We start from the raw sequence: 14095 nt of genomic DNA, 5'->3' as shown, positions 1-14095 counted from the left end.
TGTGTGTGTGTGTGTGTGTGTGTGTGTGTGTTTTATAAGCATGGTAGATATAAGTGCAAATACGTTGAAAAAGGTTCTGTTAAAACAGCACCGGTATGTGATAAGAGGCAATTAGAGAAGATCCATCCATCTATTTTCACAGGTTCTCAAACAGGAGCCTATCCCGGGTGACTTCAGGTGGAAGGAAGACCACCATGAACTGGTCGCCAGCCCGTCGTGGGGCACATGTAGAGACGAACAACCACTCACACCTACATCCACACGATTTTACATTACACAAATCGGAGGAGTGCACTACTACATTATCAGGGACCAAGTAAAGAGAAGATACGGGCACCCGCAACGGCTCCTCTTGTTGTCTGTTGTCTGTTTAAGAGGGAGGAAATTTCATCTGTGCTATATGTTACACATGCAGCACATTTGACAATAAAGTTGTACTTGATACTTGATCTTAAACAGCAGTTGCAGCATCCTAAAAGATGATTGGTTGTCATAAATGTCCGTTTAAACTGTGACTTCCGGTCTGGGAGGTTGCTAGGTAACACAAGTCCGCTTGCTAACGCCGCTGCTAACGAGCTAACTGGCTAGCTAGCGCTGTTTGTTTTTCGTGAATTTAGCCGCTTTGGGCTCATTTGAAGCCGTGAAAACTACCACTTTGGCATCATGATGACGATAAAAGACGGGGAGTATACTGCTACAATCTATAAACTGGTAAGAACACGAAGCTTATGTGACGGAGTAGTCAGGTTAGCCCGAAAGCTTGACATCAATCCATTAGTTCAAACTATCCATCCATTTTCGAACCGCTTATCTTCACTCCTGAACATTGAAATGAATGATGTTGTATGTAACCGGCGATAAGCTATTAACCTTGCTCACGAACACACGAAGAAGAGACCAGTTTTATGCACAAAGTGAAATTTGTCGGTCAGCGCAATACCGATATGTCGGTTAATAATAAAATGATAACCATATGTGTAGCCTCGAATTGATTTGTTTTGCAGATTAAGGACAGCCAGTATGTTGAGGCCATTCACATCCTCAACAGCCAACTTCAAAAGCACACTCGGGTAAGTGGACGTCTCACACTCCAATGAAAGTCTTGGGTGTTAGACTAAAAAAATTTAACGTAAAATAAAAATCTATTGTGGGCTCATCGTTGGCACATCTACTTCAAACCTCTAAGATTTGGGCTTGAAACCTGGTAGCTTGCCTCTTTTCTCTCGGTGCTTGCGTGGGTTTACGCCAGTTATATCGACTTCCTTGCATTCCCAAAACATGCAGGTTAGGTTCATTCATTGTGTTTTAGATTTCCTATCGAGTGTGTACCCTCTCTCCGGCCACAAAGTCTTCTGGGATAGGCTGTGGCTCATCCAACACTAATGAAGACAAGTGGTTTTGAAAATTGGTTTGATAATGCTCAGAGTTCTAAAAATTGTTTCTGTGTGGTTATTGTTTTTTTTCCCCCGCAGTCCCGGGCAGCGCTGTCCCTTCTTGGCTTCTGCTACTACCATGTCCAGGACTTCAGCGGCGCAGCCGAGTGCTACGAACAGCTTACACAGCTGCACCCCGAGGTGGAGGACTACCGGGTGTATTACGCCCAGAGCCTGTACAAGGCGGGCGCCTACGCCGAGGCCACCAAGGCCTCCTTCGCCCTGGACACGCCTAGCAGCCACACCAAGGTACGCTCACTTCCTTGATAGCCCTCACAATGATAAACGTGCTGTTCCGTGAATACATAAAATAGAAAAAGAAAAGCAGCACAGCTGACATTTCAGTTTTTTTTTTCCAAATTGTCAGTCTTCCTCCTTCTCCACAGATGATCAAACTGCAAGCCTCCATCAAATACTTTGAGGAGAATCACTCTGCTGCCAAGGTAACCTGAACCTTACTGAAAGTTTATTACTGCTGTCCGATCATATTTCTAACTGATAAGATATTATTGCTGTGTGTGCAGTGCCTGGTGGAGCAGCTTCCCCCAGAGGACACAGACTACGTGCACAACATGGGCTGCTTGCTCTACCAGGATGCCAAATATGAGGATGCCTGCAAGAAGTTCACATCAGCAATGCAGGTGCTGGGAGACGTGCCTGGTAAGCAGACAAAAACCCTCAGATCATAAGTCACTAGTAACCCCCCCCCCCCCACCCCACCAAAAAAAGTTTTTGATCTTTTTTTTTTTTTGTTGTTCTTTGTGCTAGCGCTGTCATACAACATCGCTCTCTGCTACTACAGACTCTGCAACTACGCACAGGCCCTCAAATACATCGGGGAAATCATTGAGCGAGGCATCCGAGAGCATCCAGGTAACCAAGCCTGCCTCCAACTACGTATCTGACAAGAGCAGCGGCGTCAAACCTTTATCAAAGGGCCATAAGGCTATGGCCTAGTTAAATAGTGAAACCCCATCAATGTATCATTATTATGACCATGCCGTTCAATGAAAGATCATGGTTGGTTGTGAATTGTGTATATATATATATTTTTTTGGGTCATAGTTTGTGGCGGTGGTTCTCAAAAACTGCGGTTTACGAGCCATTGTTTGCTGTCGAGATGATAACCTTTTTTTGTGCATTCACCTCCACCATGCGGCAGAGCTGAGCGTGGGCCTGACAACGGAGGGCATTGACGTGCGCAGCGTGGGCAACACGCTGGTGCTGCATCAGACTGCCCTGGTGGAGGCCTTCAACCTCAAGGCTGCCATCGAGTACCAGCTGAAAAACCGTAAGACACCCGCGAGCATCAGACGACACGACATCAATCACATCCACACACATGGATGAAGCTTTGATTGACAGATGGAAGCCATCTTGCGCGCACAATAGCCTTTCACTTCTCGATAGATCTGATGGATTGATTTTTTTTTTTTTAATATTCATTTGCAGTGAAAGGAGCTCAGGATGCTTTGACGGACATGCCGCCGAGAACAGAGGAGGTAACCGAATGTGTGTCCATGTGTGTATTTACATGGGTGCCTGCCATCACTGTCCCCTGCCTTGATTCTCCATCTAGTGGCATTTGTGACAAAATCCATGCTGACTGCAAAAATGTAAATTCTACTCATAATGTGTCATACAATAACTTTAACACAATTGTTGATGACTGTAAAAAAAAAACAAAAAAAAAACACGACCACTCCATAAAACACAGATAATACATTTTAAGAGTGCACATGGTTGGTGCACACATGCAGTATTCAATCACAACACTTAATTATGTTGATTGCAAAATTCTGATCGTCTTTTCTTAGTGATTTATGGTTAACATTTTTTTTTTAATTGGGTCGTGACCGAAAGAACGAGATCCCGGATACAAGCGGCCGAAATGAGTTTTCTCCGCAGGGTGTCCGGGCTCTCCCTTAGAGATAAGGTGAGAAGCTCGGTCATCCGGAAAGGGCTCAGATGCGAGCCGTTTCTCCTTCACGTCGAGAGGAGCCAGATGAGGTGGCTTGGGCATCTGATTAGGATGCCTCCTGGACGCCTCCCTGGTGAGGTGTTCCGGGCATGTCCCACCAGCAGAAGGCCCCCGGGATGACCCAGGACACGCTGGAGAGACTTTGTTACCTAGCTGGCCTGGGAACGCCTCGGGATTCCCCGGGAAGAAGTGGCTGGGGAGAGGGAAGTCTGAGCTTCCCTGCTAAAGTTGCTGCGCCCACGACCCGACCCCGGATAAGCAGTAGAAAATGGATAGATGGCTTTTTTTTAAATTATAAAGTGTATTTTAATAAACTGCCAGAGGGGGCGCCATACAAGAATCTTGCCCAAGGTGCCACATTGACTGTACATGCCGTACAATGAGCGTAATAATAATAATGAGACATTTTATTTATAAGCGCCTTGTAATCACTCCTCTCATCAGTTGTTAATGATAATCAGCACCCTCCACACCACAAATGCACACAAGTGTTCCCCGAGTTCAGTTGGCTTAAATATGAGCGCGCCATGATGCGTATTTTGCAGAAGTCTTAAGACAAATGACCACAGAAATGAAAATGTAAATGTCTGCGTTGTAATGATGTTCCACGCAGGAGCTGGACACGGTGACGCTGCACAACCAGGCCCTGCTCAATATGGACAGCAAGCCATCTCAGGGCTTTGAGAAGTTGGCCTTCCTGCTTCAGCAGCCGTCCTTCCCGCCCGTCACTTTTGGCAACCTGCTTCTGCTCTACTGCAAACATGAGGTGTCACCTGCCACGCCATGCCACATGGGTCGTGTTTTCCAAATACAGACGGATACAATTTGGCTCTCGTTTCTTGGCAGTATTTTGATCTGGCAGCCGACGTCCTGGCCGAAAACGCACACCTCACCTACAAATTGCTCTCTCCGGTGAGATCTAGTGTATTTTTTTTCTTATGTCCTCTTGTGTTCTTTTTGTCGTGGACCAGAACTTAAGTGTGCTTTTGCTTGTTTTTCAGTACGAGTATGAGTTTCTCGACGCATTGCTGACGTGCCAGACAGCACCCGAGGAGGTACGATAACAGGCAGGTTTTGTCGTTCTTGATCTTGTTTCATCATGAAAACACGTATCTGTGTTTATGTGCGTTTAGGCCTTCAGAAAATTTGACGACATGATCGGCAAAATGACTGAGAAGCTGCGCAAGCTGGCCAAGCAGGTTGCCTACCTACTTTTTTTTTTCAATTATTATTATTTTTCCATCATCCCCCATTAGGACACCTTCCCCACCTCTGTTTTGTCTTTATTACTGTTGTCGGCGAAAAACGGGGGTGACCATTTTTCTGAATCAGAAGGGCCAACGTGCATGCATGCAGTCCAATAATGACTCTCATACTTAGTCGGGCTTCATATTCACCGTCCCCGATGTCTTAACTAACATAACAATTACAAAAAAATGTCAGGGCGACATTTCAAAAGCTCAAACGTTAACCGTCTCAAGGCCGGAGTCTGCATCATGTTCGTCTCCCGGTGAAGACGGAAAATCGTCTTCTTGCTTGCCTCTTTAATTTATTTAAATCAATGTTTTCTTCATGCGTGTGGAACTGTATACTGTACATGGAATACCGTATTGGCCCGAATATAAGACGGTGTTTTTTGCATTGAAATAAGACTGAAAAAGTGGGGGTCGTCTTATATTCGGGGTCTAGACATTATACCCATTCACGACGCTAGATGGCGCCAGATATCAACGAAGCAAATGCTGAACTTGACTCCCCAGGCCAAAATGAACCCCTGCCACGAAGAATAAAAATAAAAATAGCGGTAGCACGAAGAAGAAAAATAAAAAATAGCGGTAAGAAGGAAAAGAGGAGAAAATAATAGAAGAGATAACAGAAAATGGAGAAACGTAGCGACAATCTGGAGAAAAGTGGGTCGAAGATCGGCCAGGTTAACCGGCAGCTGAGGAGAAGTTATGATGTAATTTATATTTCAAAAACCAGAAGCCATTCATTTACGAATGTGATTGAACTTTAGATTTGAATGAGGCAAAATAACATGCTATTTCTCTCAAATATATTGTTATAATCATTTGTTTCAGATGTACTGTAATTATTTTATGTATAAAAATTAATTTGGTGTTCAAAAAGTCTTTTTTCAAACTTGAGTCTTGAAAAAGAGGGACTCGTCTTATAATCAGGGCCGTCTTATATTCGGGCCAATACGGTACATTTTGGATTCGAATTTTAAATTACATTACACATTATATGTGTGTGTGTGTGTATATGAGACTGAGTTCGATGTGTTTGCTGAATGTCTGCAGCTGCAGGAGGCCAAGACGGCTCGAGACGACGACGGGCAGAAGAAAGCCCTCCAGGAGTATGACACCATGCAGGAGAAGTGAGAACACGCACGACACACACAAAAAAAACACACATGTGACTGTGGATTGTATCGAATTGCTGATTTCTATTGTGCCATTCATCAATTATCACTCATACCAACGTCCACGTTGCATGCGGAAGACGGCGCCCCAAACGCGTCGGTCCCAACCTCCCAACCTTGTCATGTTGTTCTTGCGCACAGGTATATCGTGGTCCTGATGGCCCAAGCCAAAATCTACTGGAACCGCGAGAACTTTGCCATGGTGGAGAAGATCTTCCACAAGTCCATGGAGGTGTGCAACGAGGACGACACGTGGAGGCTGAACGTGGCCCACGTGCTCTTCATGCAGAACAAGTACAAGGAGGCCATCAGCTTCTACGAGCCCATCGTCAAGAAGCACTACAACAACGTGAGTGGCGCCGCCGGGGGAGAGCGAAGCTTGTGATTAAAAAGCAGGATGAGCTCAGTTGACGGTTGACCTTTGTGCGCAGGTGGAACAGTGTAGCGTGCAGGAGTGCTCGTGCATATTCAAACCGCCGGTAAAAATAGAGAAAAGCAACTTTGCTGTGATGTTTTTTTTTTTTCTATGCGTGAAACTTTTCTTTTTGGGTGTGCTTTTCTTTGCAGTGCTGCTTTGTAAACAAATGCTCGAAATGAGCAAATGAGTCGTTGCGTATCTCCATTGACTCTTTGAATTGACAACATTGAGGCAGTTTGTTATGATGAACATGTTGCAAAAAAATCTTTGTGAAAAGTTCAGAGCTTTTGTGGTGTAAATTGGAGATTCATGTTTGATGATTTCATTAAGAGATGAAAAGCATAATGCAAACATCTTTAACTTATCAAGAAGGGATCTGTGATGTCTAAAATGTGGTTTGAAAGTCAAAATGTTCTGCAGTCATTGCTATGTCGTGTTGCTGTAGATCTTGAACGTGAGCGCTGTGGTCCTGGCCAACTTGTGCGTGTCCTACATCATCACCAGCCAGAATGAAGAGGTAACTCAAGTAGCGGTTTGCCTATGGAAAAAAAAAAAAAAAAAGTCTGGATAGTGTGACTAAAAATGTCTTCCAGGCTGAGGAGCTGATGAGGAAGATCGAGAAGGAGGAGGAGCAAATCTCCTACGACGACCCCGACAAGAAAGTCTTTCACTTGTGCATCGTCAACCTGGTCATCGGGTAACTTCTACACTTCTCAATAATCCAGAAAAAAAAGATATTTTTGTGGACGTACATGGATTGATTTTTTTTATTTTTTTGTCTTCAGCACATTGTACTGCACCAAAGGCAACTACGATTTTGGTATCTCTCGCGTTATCAAGAGCTTGGAGCCTTACAACAAGAAGGTAATTGCTGTTGATGAACAGCTTCAGGCTAACTTTGTTTGTTGAATCTCATACCGTGCGTGCGTGCGTGCGTGCGTGCGTGCGTGCGTGCGTGCGTGTGTGTGTGTGTGTGCGTGTGTGTGTGTGTGTTATGAAGTTGGGGACGGACACGTGGTTCTACGCCAAGCGCTGCTTCCTGTCTCTGCTGGAGAACATGTCCAAGCACATCATCACACTGAAGGGGGTGATGGTCCAGGAGTGCATTCAGTTCTTGGAGAACTGTGAAGGTGATGTTCCAAGGCGCACACACACACACACACACACACACACACACACACACACACACACACACACACACACACACACACACACACACACACGGTCTTTCTGCATCAAAGCATTACAACTATCAATTTAAGTCGAATAACATATCAAGAACCGGTCTGGAAAGAGTCAAGAAATGTGTCAGAAACCAAGCCAAGAATCCGTGCAAAGTAAATCAAGATCCAAGTCAAAAATCAAAGTCAAGAACCAGTCACCGTGACACCCTTATCAGCAAGATGCTATAAAACGGCATCAAAAGTCAAACTTTTTTTTTTTATTAATCACTCACCATCAAAATGTCAAACGTAACCCTCTTCTGACCAATTCAAATTTTTATTTATTTATTTTTTGTGCTGTCAGAGTACGGAAGGGAGGTGCCCGCCATCATCGAGCAGCCGCTGGAGGAGTCTCGAGTCCAAATGGGCAAGAACACGGTCACCTACGAGGCTCGGCTACTCAAGGCCCTCTTTTACAAAGTCACCAGCTGGAACGAGTAACCGTGACACAACCAAAGACGACACCGGACACTCTTGAAGTGGACCTTTTATGTGGGATGTTTCGTTCGACACACACTGTTGCTTCATGCACAAAAAAAGCCTTAAATACTTACAATATACGGTATAATGCTTCACATACGATACATAATAATTGACATGGAAATAATACAGGCAGCTTTGTCTCAGTTCATCTAACTAGATGTTATTTATATCACTTTTTTTTTTGTCTGTGAGCAGGACAGTCCACAAAGAACACAAAGGGTAAAAAGGTATCGATGAAAAGGGGCCTTCGTGGAGTTCTACGTGACACTGAGGGACTTTCTCAACCTTAAATGTATTATTTGTTGCCGTCCTAATGGATTTACAGTCTGAGATTTCCCGAAGAGAAAAAGCAGGCGAGCAGGAAGAAAGTTTCCGTTTCAGGCGTGCCGTGGGATCAGGCGATCAGGAAAGGGGCCTCTTGGTTATGTCCTGCTCCGTCAGGTAGAAGTTTAAATATCCTCCCAGGGCGCCAACCGCCACCGCTGTCATGTGACTGGAGCAGCCATCTTGAGACAAGAAAGACGCAATTGGGATGCAATGTGTGACGACAAATGTCTAGATTTGCGTGGACAAAATAAATCGTGAGCAAGTCAGGAATGATGTCGGAAAATAGTCAAACGCCAAGTTAAGAACCAGTTAAAAAAAAAACCCAAACTGTCAAGAATCAGTCAGAAAATCGTCAAAATTATGTCAAAAACACTCCAGAACAAGTTAAGAACGAGTCAAGAACTATGTCACAAAAAAAAAAAAACAAGACTAACATCAAAAACCAGTCAAGATCTTTGTCAAAAAACAAATTATGAACAATGGAAAAATATATATATAATAATAGTAAATAATATCAATAATAATAATCCAACCATGTTTAAAACCGATCAAGAATCAAGTCAGGAGCCACGTCAAAAAACAATGAAGTACAAGTGAAGAATGAGTCATCACCCAAATCCAGAACCAGTCAAGAACCAAGAACTACACTGAAAAGCAAAAACCAAGTCAAGAACGGGTACAAGTCAAGACCAAATTCAAAACGAGTTGGCCTGTTTGTTGACTGTCGACTTGTTCCTGGTTCTCGTCTCTTTTTGACTCGTGCAGGACTGATTGTTAATTTGGGATTTGACTGTTTTTTTGTTGTTTATTTTTGTTTATCACCTTGTTATTGACTGATTGTTCACTGCTTTTTTTCTGATATAGTTCTCATCTGTTCTTGGACTGAATCAAGACTGGTTCTTGGACCTTGATTGCTTCTGTTTTGTTTTTTTTTCATTTTTACTTACTGGTTTTAGATTTCTCTTTTTCTCACTGACCTGGTTGGTACCAATACTGTTTGGGTTCCTTGCTATTTTATTCTTTTTATTTTATTTTTTACAGTCATACTTGGAAATGGCAAACCTGATTAGCAACAACGCCAGATCAGTTGTTGTTTTTATAATAAATACAATTTTACTGACAGTCAAAAACAGTTTTGTGTGGTTTGACCAGGACGGTACCGCCCACCCGCATGGGACCCGATGCTAACAATTTCTCTGCCAGTGACTTCACAATTGCCCACCATGAGGTGTGAACCCACCGGGAAGGATCTTCTCCCTCCTCTTGACGCGGTGATGAGGCTGCAGTTGCTCCAGCAGCTCGTCTCCGATCCACTGCGAGATGATGCTGCCTGACGGCGACAGCGAAAAAACAGCTCACGTTCACGTACGTAAAGACTCGCCACACTTTCAGCAGTCGCCATTCGATGAGGCACACAATCGGTTCCAGACTTACGGTCACGCCCGAAGCAGCCGAGCTCGACGTCCTGCAGCCGAAGGATGTGCTGCAGCCAATCGGCTTTGTAGAAGTCGGAGAAGCCAGCCAATCCGCAGATGAGGACTACGACACACACACACACACACACTAGCAAACACGGGAGGTTTGCGGTTGGTTGTTGTCGAGCCTACTTCTGTTCATCCCCAAACTGTGATGGGCTCATTCTTCCAGAAGTGAAACTGCCTGTGATGGGTCTGGATTTCAGAATTATCCATCCATTTTCTAAATCGGCTTATCCTCGCGAGGGTTGCGGCCGTGCTGGAGCCTTTCCCAGCCGTCTTCGGGAAGTAGGCAAGGTACACCCTGGACTGGTAGACAGCCAATCGCAGGGCACACATAGACGAATAAACAACAGCGCTCACACTCGCAGGGACAATTTATAGAGTGTTCCATCAACCTGCCACGCATGTTTTTGGAATGTGGGAGGAAACCGGAGTACCCGGAGAAAAGCCACGGAGGTCCAGGGAGAACATGCAAACTCCACACAGGAAGGCAGGAATCAAACCGTGAACCTCTGCACTGTGAGGCCGACGCGCTAACCAGTCGACCACCGGCCGGCCCATTTCAGAATGAATTGAGGGCAAGTGCCGTTAAGAGTATCAGGGCCACATTATAAAAAAAATCATGAAAAGTGCTAATATTTTTGGAAAAACTTGCTTTTTGAATATTTTTTTCTGGAAATGAATTGTCAATTTTCCCCTAAAATTAATTTTCTACAAATGTTTTTTTTCAGAGAATAAGGATAATTTTATAAGCTAAAAAATTTTTACTTTAACAAGAATTCTCTTTTGCTATTTTCTTCTTTCAAGAAAGGTTTTAACAATGATGTTTTTATTTTAAGAGGTATAAAGTGAAAAATTCAAAGAGGACATCGTTGCGGGGCGGTTGGGGCCTTAGATCAGGGGACGTTCATATTTGTCAACTGTGGGCCTGTGAAGCCCTATGAGATTCGCTTCTGATTCAGAGCTAAATAAGTATATTTACTTATTTGGAGGAAAAAAAACCTCAAAACATTACAAGAAAAACTGATTTCATGGTCATGATGATCATTTGAATCAGGTTTGTCGGAAGGGGGAGACACCGAAAACAGGCCGTGTAGGGGCTCTTAAAGGACCCGATTTGGGCACCCCTGAACTCGACCAAATAGGGCCATCGCGTCCAACCTCTGATCGATTCATTGACTGACCAAGAGCTGTTTTTGTCCCATTTTTTCACTGTGAGGATTTTCTACTAACTGTTCTCGATGAAGATGTCGGCTGTCTGCTGGCTGAGCCCGTCGGCGATGATATCCTGGTTGGTCTTCATCATGTTGGAGCAGAAGATCTTCTGGTAGCTGCGCTCGGTCATGTTGGCACGGGACGCTCGCGTGTCACCCTTCAGCAGGTTGGAACACCCTTTCTGACACATACAAACGACACTTTAGGCCCTCGACGGCGAGGCGACGGGCCCCATTGTTTTCCTCACCAATTTCCCGATGATGAAGTAGAGCAGCTGGTGGGACAGCGAGTAGTGCGGACAACCGAATTGGGTCATGGTGTCGCGGCACGGCTTGGTCACGATGCACGGCGTTCCCTTCTGTTTCCTACAGTGCGGGGGGAAAAATTGTAAGTATAGTTTTGTAATTTATATGAATCAATTTGTAATTTTTTGATCATGCATCGGTTAAAAAAATCTTAATATTTCACTTAGTTCAAAGAAACATTTGCCGAAGGGACAAGCCGAGCAGTTTAAAGTTGGAATGGTTTGAATTTCTCCATTGTGAGACAAATAAAGGTTTTCCTATCTTATGTTATCCTTCAAAAAAATGTTTGCTTTATTATGAAATCTGGGGGTGGGGGTAGCAATAAGATGAACAGTTAATAGTTGGAATGATTTGAATTGGTCAAAAAGTGTAGAAATTAGAGCATTAAAAAAAATGCAATATTTGGCTTTTATTTTGAAATTTAAAAAAATTGTGGTTGGGATAACCTGAATAGTTTAAAGTTGAATTGGTTTGAACCAGTCAAAAAAAAATATAGGAATCAGAAGAGGAAAAACAAGACAATCTTAAATGTTGTGTTTGATCTTGAAATTTTCAAAAATATTTGCAGAAGGGTTAAGCTCAAAAGTTTCAAGTTAGACCAGTTCAAATCGCTCCAAAAATGTAGAAGTTAGAGGAGTAAAAAAAAATCCACATTTTTTTTACATTTTGAGAACAAATTTGCCGTAGGAATAAGATGAACAGTTTAAAGTTTTTCATAAAACATTTCAGTCTGTACTTTAACTTCACTACAGAAGTTGAATCATTACTTTTTGTTTTTACTCAAGTACTTGTCCTTGCACTTGAGTACACACAATATGAAAGTGGCCAGTCCCCACCAGGTTCCGAGCAGTAGCGTGAGACACTTGTCGCTGAGCTGCTCATCGTAGCACTCGCTGGCGGTGGTGGCGGCGTACACCAGGCTGGCGTCGGTGCTGCTGCGCTCCCGCCGAACCTGCCAGAACTTCCATGACAGAAGCGGCTCGAACTCTGCAGGACGACAAAGCGTGCAGATGTAAGTTTCAAATGATCTCGGGGCAAAAACCACAACAGACTGAACCTGTGCTTGACTTGGTCCTTCTGCGTTTGAACCTGACCGTAACCTTCAGGCCCAAAGAACAACATGTGGCACCCAAGCTCCAGTGGCGCAATCGGTTAGCGCGCGGTACTTATAAGACAGTAACCCGTAGAGCCATGCTGAGGATGTGAGTTCGAGCCTCACCTGGAGCAGCTTTAGTGAAACTGGTTTGATCTTATCTTCCAATGTTTTACACCAAATACCACTTCACAAAAGATTTCGATGTCCATGTACTACCGACGTTCAAATACAGTTGTGTAGTGGGGCTACGTGTTCATCAAAATGAGGAGCAGGTTTTGCGCTGAAAAAGTTGATTTGATATTATTGTAAGACACAACATTAGCCACACTTTGAACACTAACACTCCTTAAATACTGTATAGGAAAAACAATTGCGCTTAAATAATGACTCACTTACTATGCACCGCATATATGTATATTTTTTGTAATTTCCTTGGCATTGAATGAATTAAATGGATTGTACTGGACTAAATAATATCACTGGAACATTACACAGTGTTTCAACCTTTAATTCAGTGATTCTTTGGCCTACCACTAGAGGGAGCCGCACTTTGACAATCTACTTACAACCTGTGGAGCACATTATTTTCACTTTCGCTTACCCATTGTGCCCTGATTTATTTTTCATTATTTTTGAACAGGACAACAAACTGTAACATAACCCGAAAAAGGCATTTCAAAAACGTAAAGATGCCATTTTGTCACAAAAAATAAATAAATAAATAGCGATGCTACCTTGGTAGTACTTGGGATCGTTGTGGCGCAGAGCGGCAACCGCGTTGTCAAAGCTGCTGTCCAGATGCTTGACCAGCTCCACGGCCGCTGTCCTCTGAGCCCAGCTGACCGGGTCAGAGTGGGGCCACGTCCGCACCGCCTCCTTCAGCTCAGCTAACATGTAGTCAAATGCACATGTGAGAAAAACACACCCAAAAATGTGCCAGGATAACATTTGAATTACACTACAAGTTAGAATATTATGAGAAAAATTGGACGGTAAAAAAGTTACATTTTCCGTGAATAAAGTGTAACAATAAGAAAATAACATGAGAAAATTACATGTAGTATCTGCAGAAAAGGTACAAATTGTAAAAGTTGCATTTATGCATGAAGATATTTGCAATATTATGGGAGGAAGTGCAATTATAAAGAAATAATGTAATTTTTTTTTTTAAAAATTCAATATGTAATTTACGGGAATCACATCTGCAATATTAATGAAGGCCGCGAGAAAACAGCTACTCTGATCAGAAATGCGAAATGAACTTTATGCCAAAATGGCTTTGTCAGCCGGTGTGATTGCAACAGCCAGCTGCTTGCCGTGTGCAGGGGGACAGACACTGCGCCACAACACGCTGACGCGACCCCGGACGCCCCATGCGGCCCCCCCACGCACCCTGCAGCATGAGAAAGCCCACCACGCCGTCCAGGTTGATGTGCTGGTGCTGGCGTTCCAGGAAGGCGGCGCCCTTGGAGAGGCTCCCCAACACGTCGTCAATCACCTCCGCCCGCGAGCTGCAGAAACACGCCGCCGCCAAGAGCGTCGCCAAGGCGGACAACCGCAGTTTCGACGTTTGCATGCTTGCAGCTCTCCCCGAAGACACTTGAACGCGTCCTTGAAAGCCTGCAGGGGGCGGGTCGTGACCGTGACGTCATGAAAACCGACCCGCGTGTTCTTATTTTGATGTACAGTATTACTTAAAAAAAAAAAAAAC

General features: G+C 43.9%; 2 protein-coding genes and 1 non-coding gene across 4 annotated transcripts; 2 read left to right on the top strand and 1 right to left on the bottom strand.

Annotated features, from left to right (window-relative positions):
• Positions 1-450: 450 nt before the first annotated feature.
• Positions 451-8114, top strand: ift70 (intraflagellar transport 70). Of its 2 annotated transcripts, XM_019889924.1 has the most exons (20): positions 451-711; positions 1005-1070; positions 1473-1682; positions 1820-1876; positions 1958-2093; positions 2202-2306; positions 2596-2724; positions 2886-2935; positions 4028-4180; positions 4261-4326; positions 4416-4469; positions 4548-4613; positions 5718-5794; positions 5981-6188; positions 6271-6318; positions 6703-6774; positions 6851-6954; positions 7043-7121; positions 7258-7387; positions 7785-8114. In XM_019889924.1, the coding sequence occupies exons 1-20, from the start codon at positions 664-666 to the stop codon at positions 7919-7921; spliced, it is 1995 nt and encodes a 664-aa protein (XP_019745483.1). In that variant the 5' UTR covers positions 451-663; the 3' UTR covers positions 7922-8114. The 2 variants fall into 2 exon arrangements, with proteins under 2 accessions (XP_019745483.1, XP_019745484.1); XM_019889925.1 differs by lacking the exon at positions 6271-6318 and having other exon boundaries at positions 453-711.
• Positions 7953-14038, bottom strand: cunh16orf89 (chromosome unknown C16orf89 homolog). Its single transcript, XM_019889927.1, has 8 exons — positions 13777-14038; positions 13119-13271; positions 12125-12275; positions 11231-11348; positions 11002-11164; positions 9725-9829; positions 9531-9620; positions 7953-8469 (listed from the first exon to the last, which is right to left on the bottom strand). The coding sequence occupies exons 1-8, from the start codon at positions 13958-13960 to the stop codon at positions 8366-8368; spliced, it is 1068 nt and encodes a 355-aa protein (XP_019745486.1). The 5' UTR covers positions 13961-14038; the 3' UTR covers positions 7953-8365.
• On the top strand, positions 12422-12515 carry trnai-uau (transfer RNA isoleucine (anticodon UAU)). The gene is made up of 2 exons: positions 12422-12459; positions 12480-12515. It is a non-coding gene; the product is annotated as a tRNA-Ile (tRNA).
• Positions 14039-14095: the final 57 nt, after the last annotated feature.

The sequence above is a fragment of the Hippocampus comes genome, unplaced genomic scaffold (assembly GCF_001891065.2).
Source record: "Hippocampus comes isolate QL1 unplaced genomic scaffold, H_comes_QL1_v1.1 scaffold326, whole genome shotgun sequence".
NCBI classification, from domain to species: Eukaryota; Metazoa; Chordata; class Actinopteri; order Syngnathiformes; family Syngnathidae; genus Hippocampus; species Hippocampus comes.
The sequence above is the reverse complement of the archived record's forward strand: the minus strand, read 5'-3'. Positions and strand labels throughout refer to the sequence as shown.

What these genes read in the sequence shown, in the direction of transcription:
- cunh16orf89 (XM_019889927.1), bottom strand. Translation starts at nt 13,960, where the DNA reads ATGCAAACGTCGAAACTGCGGTTGTCCGCCTTGGCGACGCTCTTGGCG. An exon ending in CGATCCCAAGTACTACCAAG is followed by an intron (nt 12,276 to 13,118) that starts GTAGCATCGCTA and finishes GTCGTCCTGCAG; the next exon opens with AGTTCGAGCCGCTTCTGTCA. An exon ending in CGGCTGCTTCGGGCGTGACC is followed by an intron (nt 9,621 to 9,724) that starts GTAAGTCTGGAA and finishes TGTCGCCGTCAG; the next exon opens with GCAGCATCATCTCGCAGTGG.
- ift70 (XM_019889924.1), top strand. Translation starts at nt 664, where the DNA reads ATGATGACGATAAAAGACGGGGAGTATACTGCTACAATCTATAAACTG. An exon ending in CGAGTACCAGCTGAAAAACC is followed by an intron (nt 2,725 to 2,885) that starts GTAAGACACCCG and finishes ATTCATTTGCAG; the next exon opens with TGAAAGGAGCTCAGGATGCT. An exon ending in TGCTCTACTGCAAACATGAG is followed by an intron (nt 4,181 to 4,260) that starts GTGTCACCTGCC and finishes GTTTCTTGGCAG; the next exon opens with TATTTTGATCTGGCAGCCGA.